The sequence below is a fragment of the Ambystoma mexicanum genome, chromosome 8, assembly GCF_040938575.1.
Source record: "Ambystoma mexicanum isolate Mex_15411 chromosome 8, UKY_AmexF1_1, whole genome shotgun sequence".
Classification (NCBI taxonomy): Eukaryota; Metazoa; Chordata; class Amphibia; order Caudata; family Ambystomatidae; genus Ambystoma; species Ambystoma mexicanum.
The window spans coordinates 508,451,141-508,473,984 of record NC_090929.1 but is presented as its reverse complement, the minus strand read 5'-3'; the positions used below and the strand labels follow the sequence as shown (position 1 = coordinate 508,473,984).

Genomic DNA, 22,844 nt, shown 5'->3' with positions numbered 1-22,844 from the left:
GAAAAAGACAAGAAAACAAGGTGAGAGAAGGAAGGGAATAGGAAAGACTTACTTGTTGGGTCATTCCCATTTCATTTCGGGTCCTGCCGCTTCCTGGCATTCCGGACCCCGGCCCCTAAGGGGAAAAAGACATAAGCATTAGCGCTAGCTGCAAAAAGACAATGAACATTATTATTAAGCTTGAACTTTTGAACTTGCAACAGAACTCTTACAATGCCTCACCTGAATAGTCAAGCGTATTTTGAACTCCCATCAAAACTCAATCCAGTGAAGTAACTGGGTTTCAACGTGCCCCTGCATCAAAAGCAGGATGGAGAACTCATCCTTCCAGACCCTAAGGTGAGACTTCACGGGGAATCGTGGAAGGGTATCATGGAGGGTTGGAAGGGAGTGGGAGGCTTGAGCATTATTCCGTCAGTAGGTAATACTCCCTTTTCACGCACAGGGGAATATTCCTGCGAGCCAGGAAAGCCAGAGTAGAGGGGCCCTTCCTGTCCATCTTCAGAGTCCTGCAGTTCACCATTGAAGAAGCATCAGCACTCGAAGCCAGACCTGCGCCTCCGTGGGAATCAGGTGAGCGTGACACAGTGGTTCCATGGCCAGCGCGAAGAGAAGGGCTGATAGTGGACAGCCTGGTCGTGTCCCCTTCCCCAAGGCGAAGGATCGTGACGTCCAGCCGTTTACCCTCACTTCGGCCGTCGGCGCCTGGTACAGCAGTTGAATACAGGTCAGGAATCGCTCGCCGATCCCCATTTTTCCATAATCGCCCAGAGTGCTTCCCAGTGGACCGAGTTGAAGGCCTTCTCAAAGTCCACCGCGAGTACTGCCACGGGAGTGTCCAGGGTCTGGGCGCGCTCAATGGCCAGGTGTAGTCTACATATGTTCATCCTCGTAGATATACCAGGCATGAAACCACATTGATCTGGGTGCATTAGGGATGTTATGACTTGTTGTAGGCGCATCGCCAACAGTTTCGCCAGTATCTTCGTCTCGCTGTTAATTAGAGATATTGGTCGATAAGATCCACATTCGTCTGGGGGTTTGTCTGCCTTGGGTATCACAACTATCGTCGCCTTCCTCAAATCCGCTGGCAGGCTGCCGTTGTCTCGGGCCTGCTGATACAGTTTGAGTAAGTGTGGGGCCAGTTCAGTTCCACCTATCTTCTTCCAGGTTTCAATGGGGAAACCGTTTGGACCAGGTGTCTTTCCAGACTGGAGTTGCATCATAGCTGCCACTATCTCCTCTTCTGTGATTTCCATTTCTAGGCCGGCCGCTTGTTCAGCATTAAGAGAGGGAAGGGCGATCTTTTCTAACACAGAGATTTCAGGGGGAGTTTCAGGTGTGCTGTATAGTTTTTCATAGTATTTTGCAAATTCCTCTGCAATATCTGCGTCTGTTGATCTCGTTTCAGCGTTTTGTGTTGTTATCGCTCTTACTTGGTTGTGTCCCTCATCTCTCCGCTCCAGCCATGCTAGCATCTTTCCAGCTTTGTCGCCTGCTTCATAGATTCTGGCGATCATCGCCCTGTGTGCCTGTTTAGCATTGTCCAATGCAGTATTTTGTAACTTTTTTTAAGCTAGGGTCAGAGCTCTGTTCGTGTCAGGAGTATCGTGGAGTAGGTGTGATTCCTCCGCTAGTTTGACATTTGCTTCTGCTTCTTTTATTGATTCCAGGTGTGCTTTTCTTTGTGCCGCGGTCCAGGAGATGATCTCTCCACGAATCACAGATTTGTAGGCTTCCCACAGAGTATTCTTTGCTTTCCGGGTGAAGGTCCCGTCACACATCCCTAATTCCAAATGCTTCGACAAAGGTGGCCAGATTAGTTTGGCGATTGGGGTCTCTACTGCGGAGTTGTGTGCGGTCTCGGGTATTGTCCATTACATCGTTGAAGTCTCCCCCCAGGATTAGGATGACTGAGGTGTCCATAGTGATCAGTGGGGTGATGTCTTCTATCAGCGTGGCTTGCAGTTTGGGTGGAGCATAGATCGCCAGTAGGGAGATTGTTTTGTTCCAGAGCGTGCCTGTGACATGCGTGTATCTGCCTCCAGTGTCTTGTTTTGCGTCCGTAAGGGTAAAAGGAAGTCTTTTATCTATCAGTATTATTACTCCTCTGGCTCCCATCGTGAATCCTGCTTGTATTGCTGTGCGGTAGTTGGACCGCTTAAACAGTGCATTGGTTGTTCCTGCCAGGTGAGATTCAGTTAGGAAAGCAATATCTGAGCTGTGTCTATTCAGAAATTGCCGCACTAATCGTCTCTTCAGACTGCTTCCCAGACCATTCACGTTCCAGGTGAGGAGCTTTAAGGTTCGGTTCTTAGTATCTTGCGGTGTCATTTAGGCGTATGTGGGTGTAAATGACAGTAACGTTCTTTGGGGTCTGGCTCTTGCGTTCATTTGTACCATGGCAGGGAACAACGATCTAGGTCGCACCAAAACCTGTGTCTCGAGAACTTCAGTGTTCCACTGGGTTTGTCCATCCTTTAAACATAAAAGCACATATCCAACTCCCCCTTCCCAATACTTTTCCCCCAACTGAAGCATCTGTCGCCCCATTATAACTCAGATACAAATTGAACAAATTAAACAAAAGCTGTAGACTCGCAGCTCATTGCTCGCAAGTTCCCACCGTGCTCCAACGCAGGGAGGCTCCCAGGGGGGGCTTCCACCTGTTCTGGCCACTTTTCTAGGAGTCTCTTCATGGCTGTTATAATCATGTAAGCAGAGTGTCAACAGTGCACAGTACCTTACACCTTGCTTATCGGGGCCTTCAGAGTTCTTGATTGTTCATATCTCGGGTGTCAGTCTTCTCTTTCTTGTGGTTGGGTAACGTTGCCTGGCGGTTGTCGGTCCGGCGGTTCATGTCTTGGCCGGGCTCGGGGGCTCGGTTTCCATTGCCTCTTGTCTTGGTCCAGTCACCTTCAATGTGTTGCTCTGCCCATTTCCACGCATCTTTGGGGTCAGTGAAGTGGACCGTCGTGCCTTTATAGTATATTTTAAGTTGGGCAGGAAATAGGAGGCCGTATTTCACATTCAGGGTTTGCAACTGTCTTTTGAGTTGGTCAAACGATTGTCGGGCTTTTTGCACGTCTCTGGTGTAATCTGGAAAAACGATATCTTTGATCCATTGTATGTGAGGGTGCATTTTGCCCGTGCCGTTTGGAGCAGTGCGCCGCGGTCTCGATAGTTCAATAGCTTTGCTATCACTGTGCGTGGGGGGGCACCTGGTACTGGGCGACCCGTCAGCACACGGTGGGCCCGTTCAATTGAAAAGAAGTTGGAGAATGTATCTGTTTCGAACATGTCTGTGAATAGCTGCTCCAGAAATAATTCCATGTTCGGGCCTTCAACTTTCTCTGGCAATCCCAGGATTCTAACATTATTACGCCTGGATCTTCCCTCGCTTTTATCGACCCTCTCCTCCATGGTTTTTAGGCGGGTCGTAACTCTAGCTAGTTGTTGTTCTACTTGCCGTAGGCCGTCCTCCGTCCCAGATATGCGTTGCTCTGCTTCTCCGGTACGGGACATCAGCTTCTGGAGGTCATGCCGGAGGAGGGAGACGTCCATGCTGATGCCATCTATTTTTTGCTCCATCGAGGCCCGCGAGTCTGCTATGGCAGCCATGATGTCTTTTAACGATATTGTGCCTTCTGCCTGTGGCATAGTGTCTTGTAGGTCTTGTTCCGACAGGGTGGTCGCTGTCGGCGTCATGTATTGATCCATCCTGCTCGGGGAGATTAGTTTCCTGGGTTTATCCTTGCCCATGTCATACGGCGATGGTGAGGTGTCTCCGAGTGGACAGGCGCACAGTTTTGGGGTTGCGTAATATTTCTTCTGCGCCCTCCTAGGTCGGGGGCGATTGCTAGTCTGTGGAGGTGCGGGCGCCTGTTGGTTAGGCCTGTGGACAGTCGGTTCCAGGCATAGGTCGCAGGTCTATCACAGTATGGTACTCCTTCACTTTGCTACGTACTAACGAGTGCGGCCATTTTGTCCGTGTCTTCCGGCTGTCCTGTAAATTCACTGATTGGACTGATCGCACTACGGGCCCACGAAAGCACGGGTCTTCGCCACGAGTACCGACAGGTCGAAGTCTGTGGAGGGTCTGTGGCGTCTCCCGAAACGGGTTATGAAGCCAGCGGATCACGTGCCGTGGACCTACCGGGCCGCCTGGTTCTGTTCGCCGTCTGGGCTTCTTCCCCCACAGGCTCGGTATGAGCGTGAGGGCTGGGGTAGGGCGAACGTATGGCTGTCACCCTAGGTTGCCGTCTCCCTCTCGGGTCACCCTGGCGACCCGACGGTGCACTGGGGCCCGCCACACCACTCACACGGGCACAGCGAAGATCAGCCGCCCTCGGGAGACGGTGGGCCCGTTCTTCGTGTTGTTCAACAGGTTCCCGCCTGGTTCGATTTGCTGGCCGGAGTGTTCCACGGGCGATGTGCGTGCTGCTGTTCTGGTGGGATTTCCACCTCCTCGTGCGCGGATGTTATTGCTGCGTGCCTCCATTCCCAGTCACAGGTCATTGATTGCAGATCCGCGTCGGAGTGACGATCCTTCATGCGGCTACGATCCAACAGGCGCAGCCATTTTGTCTGCGTTTTCCCGCTTCCGCGCGGCTTGTTTTCCTCGGCTCCGAACTCACCCAGGAATGTGCGATTTTGGCCAGGATTTCGCCTGGTTGTGCCCGATGTGTTTGTCGTCCGGAAAATGTATAATTTCTACAGGAAAGCCATTCGTAGCAGGCTGTTTCTACAGGATATCTGCCGCGGCCGCAGGAGCTACAGGGGCTCACGTCCTCATAGCTCTTGTGCTGGCCACGCCCCCCCATCAAACCATTCTTAACCAAGGAAAACTGCCTCTCAATAGCTAGAGTGATCATAGGTGCTAAGCTCGATTACTGCAACGCACTTCTAGCCGGCACCTCTGTAAAAAAACATAAATCGACTTCAAATCACCCAAAATAATTCCCTAAGAGCAGCCTTGAGCATCTCAAAAAGAGACCATATTTCACAAGCAAGACAGTCCGGCCACTGGCTCCCTGTCAAAGAGCATATTACATTCAAGATTCTCACTACTACACAAATATATCCACCGCACAGCACCGTCTTATCTCTCAGACACACTCCACAGACCTGTCGCCACCAGATCTACCAGACTATGCTACACTAACCAACTCACTGTACCGCGTATTAATAAGGCTAAAGCACGAGGTATAGGTTTCCCATATCTAGCCCCAAAACTATGCAACAAACTACCCACTGCCCTAAGAGCAGAAAGTTCTCTCCCTGCATTCAGAAAGAACCTCAAAACTTCTCTCTTTAACTAAACTACCACCCTATCTGTATGACACTCTTACCATTGCAACTGTACATTAATCATGCTTCTATGTGTTTTATGTGTAACCAAGTTCCTGTTCTCAATCTGTAAAAGCACCACGATGCCCTCGGGCTGTTGCATGCTTAAAGAATAAATAAATAAATAAATGGTACACGTTGCCCAGATCCAGCCATAGGGCATTGGTGTAAAAGAAGCCAAATGCCACTACCGTTGCAGGCCCAGCCCATATCCTGTCTCGGCTGTGATAGCAGCATGGGGACCTGTCATGGCGTCGACGTGTGTGTAATCCAGGTGTGGTGTTGAGAGGGTAGAGGGCAATGAAAAGGCAAGAAGGGGGCATGGGTAAGGCCTGTAGTAGCTGGTAGGGGGATCAGGATATCGAGGAGCAGATGGCCAGCCCCCACACTGGGTGAAGGAGGTGCTGCAAGGTCAGTTGAGCAGCACCCACAGATTACATCCGACAGACTACATCCGTGGAGCAGAACAGCAAAAAGCCCAGGAGCCAAGGGTGCAACAGGTCAAGTTGATAGCCTAACTCAGGTGGGGGAGTAGTGAAGTAACTCGTTCTGACTTCACCGTGAGCTGTGACCAGGCGTGATGATAGGAGGGCGGGGGCTGGGTCCAGGAGAGCAAAAGATGTTTAAGGGTAGAAGGCAGAGGCTGGGCCGTGGAGAGCGAGTGGACAGCCCTCATAGCAGGCAGGAGGACAGCGCAGAGTGAGCTGTTCATAACTGTGGGACACACGCGGCATACGCATGGCACCATAGGCACAGTGACACACACACAGCCATGACCTGGAGCCACCCTTTACTCCTGCAACATTTACTGCAGAGTTACAGCCCGCAGCCTTAACCTCGCCAGCATGCAACGTACACCCCACCCCTCATGGAGAGTCTCAGTTGGCAGCAGCCTCAGCTGTCAGCAGGCAGGAAAGGTGAAGACTGAGTCTTGCCTCCTTCCACGGCCTCCTTTAGGGTCACCGGAGAACCAATGGTCAGATCATTGCTCTGGTGGACAGTGACAGATGGTGTAGCAGCCACCCCTGGGGAACGAGCAAGAAATGCAAACATAGCCGCCGGAGCAGCACACCAGGACTGCAGTGAAGCTGAAGCCGACTACAGTAGAGGAAGGGACCCTACAGTGTTGGGCGCCAAGCCGCGCTGCACGCAAACAGACTCTTCCGACACTCCAGCCTGTCTGAACAGGTAATGGTCTGACTTATAACTAAACTAAAGAGGTAGTGGATCTTCTTGGTCCAGAAGTATGGTTACCTTCTTCTGGGCAATGGACCACAGCTCCAGTTGTTAGGTGAGATATTTACCTGAAGGATGACTCCCTTCGCCATGTCTCAATCCCTTTCCCAAGCACAAAACAAAGTTCCAAGTTGTAATGCCAACAAGCAGTAAAGTTCTCAATTCAACTTGAAAGGTAAAGTTCCAGTTCAACCATCAATTTTCCTTATTGCCCATATTTGCTTCTTCACTATCGGGTTCCTGGAGAATGCCTCCCTTCTCCAGGTATCTTGGTATTTTCAGCACCATGGGTAATGACTCCCTTCCCCTGGATAACTGGCTTGATTCTCTCTGTAAACGTAATCACTAGGAGAATGCCTCCTTCTCGTGGTGTCTGGCTCTCAGTGCTTTTCTCCACACATAGCCACTCGTAGCCAGGAGGAATGACCCACTTCCCCTGCACTCTCTTTACATGGTTTAACAATTTCATAATGCCTGTGGAATGACTCCCTAACCCTGGCCTTTCTCAAGCTCTTTATCACAGTTCACAATACCAGGGGGAATGTCTCCCTTCCCCTGGCCTTTCTTCTCTTTCCTTTTCTGTTACACTACTCTGCTGCGTACTGCCACGGAGAAGACGACCCAGGAGGCTATTTGTTATAGGGTGCAGGTCCCAGACCAGTCTTTCATCACTTCTTAGCCATCCTGGCAACCCACCAACCGTCCCGGCAACCCAGAGACCTGCAGGGCACTTGCTGGTTGGCTTCTCTGCGTCCCTTCCCAGGCTTTGGGCTGTTTCTCTAGCAGCTGAGTTGGCTCTGCAGCATTCTCTCCTTTTCGGGCAGTGCTTCTTCAGATGACCGTGCGTTCCAGCTCGCTCTGCCGGCTGGATGCCTTTCTTTCACCCGTTTTGTCGGTCTATTCATGGCAGACCCGTCAGGACCGCGTCTGCCGGCAGACAAGTGTCTTGGGTGCCGTTCTCCCTGCTTGTCGGCTTTGAATCTCGCGGCTCCTCCAGGGAGGGATTCTCGCCCTCTTCTGTAGTCCTTTTGTTTGTATGTGTGCTTCTCCAATGGGTTAGAGAACCACTAGAAAGCTCAATGGAGGTTTCTAGGATTAGTTGGTAGGTCTCTGCACCTCTTCCTCATCCCAGTACTTGCCCATTGTATTTATTCTGGGTAGTCTTTGCTCTTCTTCGTTACAGTATGAGCCAAGGGTGTTTCTCTTGGGTAGTCCCTACTCCTCCTCGTCCAAGTTAAGTACTGGGTTTTGCAGAGACACATGGATGTCTGTGGTATCGAGAGGTGGTGTGTGGAACAGGGTTTAGGGCGAGTGATATATGAGGATGTTGGGTGAGGGGTGTCATACCTCCTTTCCCTTAGATGGTCATCCTTGTCCCTAGAGTAGGAGTCTCTCCCCATGAGTTCCTCCCTCTGAGTACCACAGAGGGACTATCGGGTAGCGGCCTCACCTACCTGGCCTCAAGGGAAGGGGCTCCCTCTTGGAGAGAAGTGTCGACATCCAATGATTTGTCACAGTAGCCTGCAGTGAGGAACAAGGGATCTGCAGGGGGACATCATCCCTGCAAGGGACTTGATTGAGCGTACTGTGGCTAACTGGAGTAGAGACAGCTGTTGGACCTTGTGGAGCATGGACTGTATTCTCTCATCCGAAGGAGTGGCAAGGCACTGCAAAAAGCCCAGGGAAAAGAGCGCCGGAGGTGGTCGGAACTGGTTCTATAACCCTTTTTGATTAGGGACAGAACTAACTGTAGTAGGAGGGGCAGATGTAGTTCCCTTTTGCATACGTGTGGAAAGGAGGGAACCTTTCCTAGGAACATGAGGGCGAGTCCTCTCTGTACATTGCTGAGCTCCCATGTCAGTGGTTATGTTCTTTCACTGGTCAACAAATCGAGACAACCGGCCTCCCACTGGGGCTGAAGTGGAGGCACGGGCCCTGATCTGTGTCAGGCCTGCTTTGGAGTCTGGATGCGGGTGCTGGATCCCCACAGCCTCTGCGTACCCCTGTATGTTTCCGATCTCCCACGGTAGGCCTCCTGTAGGAGGTGCAAGACGGTTGCCGCTATTGATAGCTCCCAGAGGTTTTGGAGAATCTCCCTTTCTCAGAACGAAAGGGCTGTGTCCGGTGCTGCTGGGTACCTAAGGAGCGAGCAGTGTCTGTGTCAGTCTTAATTGCTTGGAGGGTTTCATTGACCTTCACCGAAGAGGTTGACACCATCAAAGGGCATGTGAATGACCTTTGATTGTACATTGGGGCAGTAATGTGTGGCTTTCAACTGGCATTGATGCCTTAGGACAGCCCTGTTCCCCATTTGGCGGAAACCTGTGCCCGGCACATCCAGTGCCGCAGTGATTGCGTGGTCAGATGCTATCTCCCCTTCACACAGCAAGGCTAATACCTCCTCCCACTTGTCGTTGGGTAGGAAATGCAGGAGAGGCCCCATTTTCTACCATAGCTCGCCATCATATCTGGAGAGAAGGGCCAGGGAATTTGCGGCCTTGATAGTGCTAGCCACCGTGGTAATAATGTGTTTTCTGAATGCATCCAGCTGCTTACCATCGTTGTCTGGTGGAACCAGAAACTGGGACGAAGGGTTAGCCGATCTATTTCTGGCTGTTGCTGAAACTACTGAATCACGTGATGGCTGCGAACAGAGACACTTGGGTGCGCCCTGTGGGACACACTTTATTTTCCATGCGGTCCTTCTTTGGTGGTGTTGAAAATTGCTTCTGCATTACCATGAGACCATCTTCCCAGATGTCCTACAGTAAAGGGACACCACCGATTTCCTGGAGGCTTCCCTCATTTGGGGCAGGAACCCCTCCTTCTTCTGTTTCTTTGGGACGAGATTATAAAGCTTTACAGCACAAACATGGCGTGAAAAGATCAAATCTTATCAGGGGATGAATTTATGGAGGGTAAATACGCATCAGGCTTTTTTTTTCCCATATGCCGCTATCAAGTCAAACTCATCGGTAGCCTGGGTACCTGGAGATGTGCCCGTGTCCGGGCCAGTATCCTTGTCTGTGAGGGCCACTAGGTGCAAGAATACCGCTGGCACTGGTCGAGGCTGAGGAACCTTATGTGGCCTGGATGGCCAGGAGGGACTACACCTATGGGCACCTTGAAGGGGAGGAGGAGGTAGTTGCTGCTACAATTCTGTCACCGTAGATTGCAAAGTTGACAAAATATCTTGTGACAAGTCACTCTGTGCAGGAGGCCCTGGGGTCAGAACAGATGGCCAGGGACCGAAGGCTGCACTGGGATGAGAACAGATGGTCCAGGGACCGAAGGCTGTACTGGTGGTCGAGGAGCCGGTAGAATGGGGTCAGGATCCCCTTCTACCTCCTCTTGATCCGAAGAAGATACCTCGAAAGGCTATTCGTCTGATATGCTACCCACCAGTAGCATCTGGACAGGTGGTGTCGCTCTAGCCCGTGTTAAAAGAGGCATTTCCTTGGTGGGAAGCGTAGGAGCTGGCCTGGGAGGTAGCCCAACTCTGGATATTATGGTGGTGCTCGTAGACGAGGGCGCCAATGATTTTATCGGTACAACCAGTGACTATGTAGCTACAACTGTTGTGGTCATATGGCTTGTCGGCGAAGTAGCCGACGGGGTCATCGGAGTAGTTGTCGGAACGGAGCTGTGTTTTGTCGACAAAGAACTGTTTGCTCGTGGATGTACGGCTGGACGACGGTGCTCCCGTCGCCGATGACTTAAGTCGTTGGTTCAACCTTCACCATGGTGTAGGACAGCGCCATCAATGAGCCCTTCATCGCTGCCTGGGCAGCCGACGAAGTTGAAGATTTAGAAGGAGCCTTGGCAGCTGTCATATCGATTGATGGCGGGGTAGTCTAACTGTGAGATCATGTACATGGGTCCTTTTAGGTTTCTTTACAGGGGAAGTATCCTCATAGGATCTCCACCTCTTCTTAGAGGGAGTTTTGTGCACAGGCCTGCCAACCGTGGCCGAGGCATGATTTCAGGCCGAGGTCGAGTCATAGGCCTTCTAACCTTCTTCCAACCATGCGACTAACCGTCGGTGGTGGTATTTCTGGGTTTTCGATGAAAACTCCTGGCAAATGCAGCAGTTCTCTACTTTGTGGTCCGGATGCAGGCAGTAAATACATTTCATATGCCGATCTTCAACCAAAATGTTCCTGAGGCAGCATTTGGCGCAAGGCCTAAACATAGTCTTCTTACTGGCATCCGCTATCACATTGTGGAGAAGGCTTCAGCAATGAAGTTCTCCACGGCCAGAAGATCCCAGATGGTTTGGATCTTCACCGTCAATTGATTCCCACTACCGGTAGTCACCGATGTGACGAAAGATGAAGAGACAATGAAGAATCTTTGATCAAAAATGGAAATAAGTTGAACAATTCGAGGAGCGAATAACAAGGTCTCCCAACACGCAGACGTGCACAAACAAATCTGAAAACTGCTGCCAGGGGTGGAGCTAAGGAGGATGAACGTCATTGGTTAGGGCAGTATGACCCAAAGTAAGAGCAATGGGCTATATAAGTGATGAGTAGTTTAAGCTTTTAAAGAAAAACTGCTTTAATATTACAGAGGATTCCCAGCCTGACGAAACGGACTATTCATAAGCATGTGAATCCATGTAAGATCCAATGCTGGAGAAAAAAGGAGATCAGCACATGTGAAACAAAACAATTCACATTCTTGAAATAAAAAGCAACACGAATACAAATCGACAGACTAAAAAATGTCGAGAAACATTTAGTAAATCTAGCCATAAAATGCACAATACAAGAACACCATATGTTTGATGTTTGACAGTAACTTACCATATTCCTCTCCTCTTAAGATCTCAGGTGCAATGTAATTTGGTGTTCCACAGAAAGTGCTTGTAGTGTCACCTGGTCCCAGCCCCTCCTAAAATTACATGGATATTGTAAAACCTTTAACTATAAATTAGTGCAAACAAACTAACTTGTCAAAGAAAGGGTTTTACAAGTGAGCAAATAAAGTAGAGGGATGCAGATGGACCAAACATGTAAAAGAAAATAATGCATAGGGACGATATTGTGGAAGCCCAGACATACAACACTAAATAAACAACAAACATGAGATCAGGGACACATTGAATTCAGAAGGCAATATTTTGTAAATAACTGATAATTGAAAGGAAATAGACCTTTTAAGAATAAACTGCACAAATACATGATTAGGTAATAATTGCATAAACCTCAGCAGATTGCATCACACTATAGCATATCCTTAAACATTTGTGAATGCTTAACCACCCTTAATCATTCACATACTTTAGGTACTGTGACATTTTGAAAGTGTAAGCTATGCACAGTTTAATGCAATGCTAAATTACATACAATCAAATACCCTCACAGAAGTAGCATAAAGGGGCTATTTACAAAGGTTGCATTGTAAATGTGCACATTATATTAAGTGGTCTACCACAGAAAGTGCACTTTATTAGGCAAAGCAGCATTGTAAAAGGCAAAGCAAGAATGCAACCATAACTCAGTATTTTGAATAACACCAGTTCTTAGAAAGTGTGAACATGTTTAGTCTATGAAGATTTCTCCATTTGGCCAATTCTTTAACAGGCAAACCCCCTTCCTCGTGCCCCTTCTAAAGCCCATCTGTTAAAGGTATGCAACACAGTTGGACACAGAAGGGAGCGGCAGTCTGACCACCAATGTTATTATTTTAAATACAATCCCATCTTTTATCCCACATAGCTAACACAGAAGAAACCTCTGTTGGCAAAAAAAAAATCACACCTGGAGTTTGTGCATAGCATTACCATCGCCCCTTTCTCCCATTCCAGGAGAGGCATGACTGCAATTCCTATGATAAAAAACCTTGGCAGACATCCATCTGCTGCAGGTTAAGGATTGTGGGGAGAGTTACATTTATAATGGGAGAGCACACAGGGTACAGAGGCTGACAGGCAAACGTGAGATTCACAATGATCCACTGCACTGGCTGTGCCTTCACTCCATTTATAAAAAGTCTATGTCAGCTCTATTAAGAATAAAGAAAATATCTTACCTTGCACATGCCATAGTCTGTTAACTTGATATGCCCTTCAGAGTCTAGCAGAACATTATCGAGTTTCAAGTCTCTGTAAATTATTCCTCGTTCGTGCAGGAAGTTGAGAGCAATACAAATTTCAGCAGCATAAAACCTTTGAGGGAAAAAATTTAGAAATATGTTAAGAGTATGCCTTTGAAAGGAAGCAGGATTATACAGTACCAAAAACAAAAGAGGGTGAAGACTCACATTGCCTTAATTGCAAATATATATAAACAATGAGATACTTTTGAAACACAACTCCTTGAAAACGACTAAGTTAATGTTCCTGTTGTCAATGCTTAAAAAAACAGATCACTATTTTTGAACCCCTTGAAAATCTTGATGTGGTAATGTTTTTTTACTCCAATATTTTAAGTTACCATGACAGATCATTGTCATTTAAATATTTCAACAAATATCAAGCACGTGAAGATGCTGCAGAAGCAGAGCTCTCATCTTGGACTCTTGATGTGCCCAAATACAAAGATCCTGAGCAGTTAGAGATCAGTACTATACCAGCCACCTTCACATCCTAAAAAAGACAAATAACCCCAACAACAAATAACATATGACATAAAACAATTAAAAAACAATATACATTACTAGACCTATAAAAGATAAACATAATATACACAATATTAATTATTAGTTATAAAGGCAGCAGTAGTTGTAGTAGTGACAGCAGCAGCACTAATAAAAGTAGTATTATTGTTATCTGGCTGAGGATAATGAAAACTTCAGTCGATCCAGCGTGAATCACAGATTCCATAGACAAAATATTCGGCCCAACAAAATGTGTATAAGTGACCAATTGTAGAAGCCCTTTGTTATAATGAATAAACAGAAGCAAAGACTCACTTTCCAGCCCGCTGGGGGATAAACAGAGACCACCATTAAAGGGGAAGTTTGCTAAAACATTTTAATGCCCAATCGTTCGGGCATGTATTTTAAAGCATACTGTAATCGATCTTAAAAATGTTTTCTATACATCTTACTTTAATTTTCCTCACTTTTACACATGCGAAAACAACCTTGTGCTAATCTTATCCATTGATGCATCGCCCTAAATTCAAGTGCCCTCACGGCAAGAATAAAGATTGCCCGCCCCCCAAATCTGACATAACTAATCCAAACGATATGCTTCACCTATTGTCATGACGTTCGTGGCCAGCGTAGCCAAAAGTGCCCGTCATCACCCACGCCATAATGTTACTTAACGCAGAAGCAGGAAGATAAACACACACATCCTCTCACAGCGCGTAACTTTTCTTTCTTGTCCCAAATAGGAGAGCAAAACATTCGTTTTAAAGAAAACATCAATAGCCTGCAATGAAACAAGTGCTTTTATTTTGCAAAGAAGTCTCACAAGAGAAGATTAAGTCCACGAAATGAACAATATGTTTTTTCAATACAAGTTATAGCTAGTGAACAATGCATGCTTCGATTGTTCTTTATAACTTCATGATACGCCGATTGCGACCAGCGTTCAATCAATCCCTGTATTCCAATTCTTGTGTGTCCTTATGTTACATCAGCAAAACCTAATGACGCACATGGTGTTCCGTTCGTGAGAAGATATGGATAACGGTAATCAACTAAGCGCCCGTTAGGATTATCCGCCAATGTTGATTAAAGAATCCATCCGATGGTAGCTGGAAACTATGGCATGCGCAGAACAGTACAATATAGCTGTGTAGATAACAGAATAAAAGAACATATTTTTGTAACCTTTCTGTAATAGACTATAACAAGTTACCATATAATTCAGAACCAGATGAAACCTAATCATAAACACAAACCACACAGAATGAATACAGACATGACCACATGGGGGAGTAGATGTCCTGTTTCTCCCCCGGAAAGCCTTCTTTCCCAATACGTGGGGTTCCCCCCTCCCCACTCTCAGCACCACTCTCCTCACCTGTAGAATCCAAGGTGGTAGTTTCACTGATGCCTTGCCGGTGGGCCAGGTAATTATTTTCCTTCATTGATGTGGGTGACCTGACACGGGAAGAAGCCGTGGTGGATTTAAGACAAAATCACACCACAACTCCAGACAATATGCACAGGCAATATGGGGGGAAAAAGCCACACGGCAGAAAAAAAAACCTGGGTGATAAGCGTAGCTGGCCACCTTCTGTCGGGTAAGAGAGATACTGCTCCAGAGGTAATTAGGTAACAGAAAGTAGGCAACTGGCAGAACCTTCCTAAAATAGGAGTAAGCGGAAGGCAACAATAAGAGCAGTGGAGACAGCTGTAAGTGCAAGATAAGAAAGGCTGGAGCAAACAGCATAAGCCTAGCAGTGGACGGAGGAGGGAAGAGGAAGGTAAGCGTAACAGGGAGCAAGAGGAGCTCCAAATACAGGTGGGTTAAGGGAGGAGATCGAGCGAGGAAAAGTACGGCACCAGGAAGCGGGCGTACAGAAGGAAAGCAGCAACAAGAGCAAAGCGGTAGCGAGAGCAAAGGAGGGAGCTGAAAGAGAGCTTCGGTATGAAGCAGAGGGTACAGAGAGAATACTTAGCGTCGTACTGAAAAGAGCAAGAAAGCCGATCCGGACGGTTGCAACGCGCCGACTGCTGGGATCGCAGAGATTAAGTAATCCCAGCGGCGGCCATGTTGGAAATAAAACGCTAGAGCGTTGCAGCCGTTCGGAGGGGAACGTGTTGGAATATTCTAATGGCGGCTCAGCCGTATCCGCGGCAACCACCGCTAGGTAGACCGGAATGTGACAGTATGCCCCCTCTTTATACTAGTTTGTCCAGGTTTACCCGGATGATTCTGGTGGAAACAGCTCAGTAGTCTGGGGGCTTTCCCATAATGAGCCGGTTCCCAGTCGTCCTCTGATCTAGGGTAACCCTTCCAGGATAGTAGGTATTGAAGGCTTCCCCTATAGTATCGAGAATCTCGGATATTGGATACTTCATATTCATCAGGTGTGGTATCTTGTACCTCTCTCTCAGGTGAGACCTTGGCCTGCGGTCTTTGTCAGGTAGATATTCTTTAAGAGAAGAATGAAAAACTGGGTGAATGTGACTGAGATTGGCAGGAAGTTTAAGTTTATAAGCTACAGATTAATCTTCTTCAAAACCAGGAAAGGACCTAAATACCTGGGGGACAATTTAGAAGGGTGAACCCACCGGGGCAAGAATCTGGTGGATAGCCAAACCTTTGAACCTTCTACCCAGTCGGGAGTTTCACGCCTAGGTCTGTCTGACTGTGTCTTGTAGTCACAGAGGCTACTTTCGAGGCTGATCTTTGCGGTCTTGTGAGCTTCAGTTATGTCTGCGAGGGTAGATTCCACTGCTGGAGAACCGATAGGTTTAGAGAGGATGGAAAAAATTGATCGGGGATGGACACCATAATTACAGTAGAAGGGGGTGAGTCCAGTGGCTGAGTGTTTGGAATTATTATAGGAAAATCAGTGGTGGGAAGGAGCTGAACCCAATTATCCTGAAACTGATTGCTGTAACACCTAAGATATTGCTCTAGTGTGGTGTTAAGCCTCTCTGTCTGGCCGTTAGTTTGCCGATGGAAACCAGAGGACAAGGCCCGGTCAATTCACAACCGACTACAGAGTGCCTTCCAAAACTTAGAAACCTACTGACTGCCTCGGTCAGAGACGATCTTGTCAGGAAGACCGTGTAAATGGAAGACATCCCTGGTAAAGACTTCGGCCATTTGAGTTGCAGATGGCAAACCAGACAGCGGGGAAAAATGGGCCATCTTGGAAAGAGAATCTATGGTGACCATTATACAAGTGCAGGAGTCTGACACTGGAAGCTCCATGATGAAGTCGGTAGAGATATGTCCCCAGGGACGTTGTGGAACCTCGGACTGGACTGTGTAAGAAGACCCAATGGTTTGCCAGTGAAGTTTTTTGCCATAGCACAAACTGGGCAGGACAAAACATACAATCGAATCTCTCGTTTCAAATTAGGCCAAAAAAAATGTTCTTCCCACGAGCTCTGTGGTATTAGATTGTCCTCGGTGACCCGCTGTCCTGTTATGACACCAACCTATTATGTTCTTATGGAGAGGTTCTGAAGGAATGTACAATCTGTTCTGGTAAAACCAGAGTCCTTCCTTTTCTTGGAAGATGAGAGGTTGCCTTTCTATACGATTGGTAGAGTCAGAGGCTATAGCTTCATTAACCTCCTGTAGAAAGCCATTGACTTGTGCGACTATGCGATTCCGTTGGAACATCCATTCCGGAGGGTATGAATCAGACAGAGTTCAGGTCTTTAAGTGAAAGTGCATCGGCCAGAATGTTCCTGGACCCCGGGATATAGGTGACTTGAAAATTGTATTGGTCAAGAAAATGAGCCCAGCGAGCCTGGTGTGAGCTGGAACATTCCATAGACTGAAGGACTTTAAGGTTCTTGTGGTCAGTATGGATCAAAAAAGGGTGATTGGCTGCCAGGAGGAGATGGCGCCACTCCTCACAGGCCAGCTTCATAGCCAACAACTCCTTTTCGAGAACCGAATAGTTAAGTTGGCTGGGAGTGACAGTGCGCCAAAGGTAGGCTACTGGATGTTCCACACCGTTCTTGTCCTGGAGAAGAGCTGCCCCGATAGCCGCTGAGGATGCGTCGGTCTCTACTATGAACTGTTGAGACTGATCCGGTTGCTTTAAAATGGGTGCTGTACAGAATAGTGACTTGAGATGTGTAAAGCTCTCCTCTGCCGTGGTAGTCCACTTAAATGGACCTGAGGTTTTCCTAAGCAGTGTTGTAATGGGAAGAACAATCTCTGAAAACTTGGGGATAAATCTTCTGTAAAGGTTTGCCAGGTTGAGGAAGCGCTGAACCTCTTTGATGGTAGAGGGAGAGGCCGATTCCAATATAGCAGATGTCTTGTGAGGATCGATAGCAATACCTTGGCCAGAAAGAATGAAACCGAGGTATGGTATCGAAGACACTCCAAATATACATTTCTCCGGTTTCGGCAGCAGTTGGTTATCGTGAAGACGATTCAATACTGTCAGTACATGTTGTTCATGATCCTCCTGATTGACAGAGTATATCAGGATATCATCCAAGTAAATGATAATAGACCAAAACAAGAGATCGGAGAACATACGGTCCATGAACCGTTGGAAAACTGTCAGCGCGTTGACCAGACCAAAGGACATCACCCTATATTCATACAATCCAAAAGGAGTGCGAAAAGCGGTCTTCCATTTGTCACCCATGGCAATTCGAAGTAGATGGTACGCTTGTTTGAGATCCAATTTTGTAAATACCTTCGCCCCTTGAACTGCCTCTATAATTTCTGAGATTAAAGGCACGGGGTACCAGTCTCTGATGGTAACCCTGTTGAGAGCCCTATAATCAGTGCATGGTCTTAAGTCCTTGGAATCTCTCTTTGTGATAAAAAATAGGGAGGCACCAGCAGAAGATTTGGAAGGTCGGATGAGACCGTTGTGGAGGTTGGTATTGAGATATTGACGTAACGTCTTCTTCTCTGTTAAGGAAAGCGGAAACATCCGGCCAAATGGCACCAGAGCATTTGGCTCTATATCAATTGAGCAGTCTTCAGGTCAGTGAGGTGGTAGTTCAGCAGGTTTGATCTCTGTGAAGACACTCGAAAACTGAGTACAAAAGCGTGGTAAAGCATGGACTCCTAGAACTTCCTGGTTATCGGGATAATTCATCTGTATCTTGGCGTATGATGGCTGGGGAAGACAATGCTGCTTGCAATTAAAGATACAAAGCACAACTGATTGGTCGCCCAATCAATCTGGGGGTTATGATCTAAGCCATGTAAACCCCAAAATCACCAGAAAATGGGCTGCTCTTATGATGTCAAATCTTAGTATCTCACAATGTTGGAAAATCCAAACTTGTAGCTCCTCCGTGGTATGTGTAATAGGTCCAGATGAGAGGGGGGATCCATCCACGCTCTCCACAGTCTGTCCCTCCTTGCGAGCCAGTCTTTTAAGGCCAACCTTGTCAGCCCAGAAAGTGTCCACAAAATTGCCTGCTGCCCCACATTCCAGCAGAGCTAATGTCTCCACCTGCTGGTTTTTGATTTCCAATCAAAGGTTTACCACCGGGAGTCTGGAATCTTCTGGAGTTCCTTTCATTGATACCGATAAAGACACTGAGGGACTGGAATGATCGGATAACCCCCGGACATTAGTCCCTTTCAGGCCCGGGGTTGTTTGTTTCCTAATCTCTTTGTCGGCAAAACAGAGCATTCTTTAAGGAGATGCTTATCGGACCCACAATAGGCACACAGGCCTTGCTCTCTTCGGCATCGTCTTTCTTCCGCGGAGAGTGGTGCTCGAGTGGTTCCGATCTGCATGGGTTCCTCTCTGATAGTAGACGGTAAAGTAGGAGTAATGGGAATATCTTGAATGGAAAAATTTGCCCAAAAGCGTCTCCGTTCGTGGTGTCTCTCTTGAAGGCAATACTCAATTTGTAGCACCACTGACAGTAGTTCAGGAAAGGATGCGGGCGTGAAGACCCTGCCAACTCATCCTTTATGTCTTCTTTAAATCCCCTACGGAATATGGCATATTGAGCCTGTTCTGGCCAACCTGCTTCTGCTGCCAGTATCTTAAATGTGGTTATATATGTAATTAGATCGGAGGACCCTTGACGGACATCCAAGAGATCTTCACAAGCCGTGAAAGTCAGTCAGGCCTTTCAAAAGTCTGTTTAAGGAGTACCTGAAAGCCTCCATAATCTTGTAGAATGGGATTTCTTCTAGGTCTGAAGGTAAAGTAGACCATAGCCGCCTCTAAGAACTCCTTCACTTTCTTGGGCGAACCATCAAACTTTCCTGAAGACAAAGCCATCGGAGGTAATTCAGGGGCTTGTTGTTCCCTAGTAGAAACAAGCTGCTTAAGAACAGCGTTTTCAGTTTTTACCATCTAATTCCTGAGAGAGGCCTTGTACTGCGGCCCATAGCTCTTGGACTTGCTCAGGTGTTGCCATCTTGTCTTTTAGGCGTTGCAATATGTCCTGTTTCTCCCATGGAAAGCCTTCTTTCCCAATACAGGGGTTCCCTCCTCCCCACTCTCAGCACCACTCTCCTCACCTGTAGAATCCAAGGTGGTAGTTTTGCTGATGCCTTGCTGGTGGGCCAGGTAATTCTTTTCCTTCTTTGATGTGAGTGACCTGACACGGGTAGAAGCCGTGGTGGATTTAAGACAAAATCACACCACGACTCCAGGCAATATGGGGGGAAAAGCCACACGGCAGAAAAAAAACCCTGGGTGATAAGCGTAGCTGGCCTCCTTCTTTCCGGTAAGAGAGATACTGCTCCGGAGGTAATTAGGTAACAGAAAGTAGGAAACTGGTGGAACCTTCCTAAGATAGGAGTAAGCGGAAAGCAACAGTAAGAGCAGTGGAGACAGCTGTAAGTGCAAGATAGGAAAGGCTGGAGCGAACAGCGGAAGCCTAACAGTGGACGGAGGAGGGAAGAGGAAGGTAAGCAGAACTACAGGGAGCAAGAGGAGCTCCAAATACAGGTGGATTATGGGAGGAGATCGAGCGAGAAAGAGTACGGCACCAGGAAGCGGACGTACAGAAGGAAAGCAGCACCAAGAGCAAAGCGGTAGCGAGAGCAAAGGAGGGAGCTGAAAGCGAGCTTCGGTATGAAGCAGAGGGTAAAGAGAGAATACTTGGCGTCGGAACCGAAAAGAGCAAGAAAGCCGATCCGGACGGTTGCAACATGCCGACTGCTGGGATCGCAGAGATTAAGTAATCCCAGCGGCGGCCATGTTGGAAATAAAACACTGCAGTGTTGCAGCCATTCGGAGGGGAACGTGGTGGAATATTCTAATGGTGGCTCAGCTGTATCCACGGCAACCACCGCCAAGTTGTCCGGAATGTGACAGTAGAGGAGACCACCACGTGCATGAATGGTAAGCGCTGTTAAGTAGTTATAGTTCCCAATGGGATGGAGAACCATATGCACCCGCTTCACATAGCAGGCCCTACCAGAAAATAAGGACAGAGATAGTAACGTTTTATGTTGAACCACAGACAGATGGCATTATAATGTAAGTGGTAAGATTAGTGTTCTAAAAGAGAACCAAGTACCCACGGAAAAGGTTCATCCCCCGCCCCTCCCCCGAACCCCAACTTTATGTTGCACAAGGATGCAACAGTGACAGCACACCAGGATATCTCATGGGAAAAAAGCGGTGTAGGTATCATTAACCTGCATACACGTTGTGGTTGCGGGTCTTCAAGGAATAATCCTCACAATATGGGCCATCTAACAACCCATAACTCTGCACAGAATATATTGGTGTGCAAGGCCAGTAATCAATATGTCCCAAATAAATTGTACCTCTATTCACTCCTCTTTAAACTATACACATATAACAATCATTACTAGACAGATAAACCACGAGTTATGCACTCACTTTTTTATAGTGCGCAGTATAAATATCATTCAACATAACGTACTGTTTCAATTCTTTTGGGTAAATCGCACATTCGCATGTCACTGAATTAGTTATTATGCATACAGCACACATGCCGTTTTTAATCGCACAAATATTATGTATAGTTGAGCTTACATCATTTCAGGAAGTTCCATTCTAGCGTCATGCTGAGTAACTGCTCCTAACAACAGATGGCAGAAATGGAAACAACATTTTCGTATGTCCACTTTCAATATAGTAAATGTTATTTTTTGTGGGTATTCGACACATTGTGTCCTTTGAACAGTTGCTGACTTTCGCTCAAGGACAAATAACAATAGTAGCCTGTTTTCAGAGATTCAAGCCAGAGACAGCTAGGTTTCGATTTTGTGAAAGAATGCCACAAATTATTTTATTTTTTAAATGGACAAGACGCTGCTTCGGGCAAGTGGTTCAGAAAACCAAGGAAATTTACAAACAGCTATGTAAAATATGTTTTGTGAAAGGAACGCGAGAACAATCCAGAAAATGCATTGCTGTTACCTCTGGGGATATATTCTCTCTGTAAGAAAATTAAATCGAAACCCCACCTCTCCCTCGTCCAGCACTGTTTCATGGGACAAAGCATAACCCTACTCCTAGTGTGCTACATAACAACCGCCCATCATTACTATGTCCCTGTTCCGCTCTTGAATCATTTGTTTGATACTTACACTTCTGGCATATATTGCACAGCTCTTACTATAATTCAAGCATATCCGTTCATGCTCCCCTGCGCACCTGAAGCAGCCCGCTCTACCATCATGCGAGACAGGGTGACATTGCGTGCTCATACTAAATAGGTCTCCAGTGTATTCATTATCCTGTCAAGTTGCACACGACGCACAAGGCGAACATTTGTACTGTGCATTATACAACAAAATTCTATTTCAAAGCGCCACAAGCCGAAATGGGAATGCAGGTTGGTGAAAATAATTCTGAAACTGTAAGTTACATGCCAATTTTCCGTGCTAGTGCATAGGGGGTGGAAGGAGGAGCCTATGGGTATAAGTGCTAGAGGAGGGTGTTATGATAGATTTCTAAACTATGACCTGATGGGCAGAAGTGTAGGAGGCCACCCTCCTTTTAGTGAAACAAGGGAACTTTCAGGACAAGCCAGACCATTGTAGGTAGCTTGGCAGGTGGTCAAGACTAAGTCTCGGGAGGGGTGAGAGTGATCGGTAGCCCAGAATGAGCACACACAGCAACGAATCACAAATTACTCTTTGCCAAATTACTCTTTGCCAGATATGAAAGCTATCTGTTTATTGTCGACCGGACCAATAGACACAAGTAAACTTTAGTTATGGAAAACTGTTACCACACACAAAACTCTACTATACAACATAAATACGACCACGACCTGTAAAGAGAAGGGTTGGTTAACAGTGTAGGAGCATTAGACAATTCTTCTGAGTCGTTCTCTAACCTTCTAGTCCAGCCCTAAGAAGTGGGGATCCTTGTGCTCAACAGTACAGTTGTGCGTAAAAGTGCACCATCGCGCAAGTGAAGCAAAAAGCGGGTCTTCCTGGGAAGGCTGTAGCAAGTCAGGAAGGGGCTTGAGGCGATGAAGAATTGGTTCCCTCTATTCAAGTAAGATGTGCCCTTGGCGGCAGAACAGTTTTGAAAATGTGAGAATAGCTAGGGAACGCAGGCTAATCCAGCCAAGATCAAACACCTTTATGTGATATTTGTGCATAAAAGGGATTGTTTGTGCCAGGGGAAACCGGTAAGTGATGCAAGTACTCACCGACCCTCGGCACAGTACGGACCAAACTT

At 47.2% G+C, this 22,844-nt stretch overlaps 1 protein-coding gene across 3 annotated transcripts in view; it reads right to left on the bottom strand.

The window, feature by feature from the left end:
- The window catches only part of PRKCZ (protein kinase C zeta), a 1,951,357-nt gene that overhangs the window by 339,827 nt on the left and 1,588,686 nt on the right, over positions 1-22,844 (bottom strand). For all 3 annotated transcript variants that reach the window (XM_069610174.1, XM_069610176.1, XM_069610175.1), the window contains 2 exons: positions 12,622-12,757; positions 11,394-11,481 (listed from right to left, as the gene is read on the bottom strand). In XM_069610174.1, the coding sequence (XP_069466275.1) occupies positions 11,394-11,481; positions 12,622-12,757 (224 nt within the window). The remainder of the gene's footprint in view (positions 1-11,393; positions 11,482-12,621; positions 12,758-22,844) is intronic.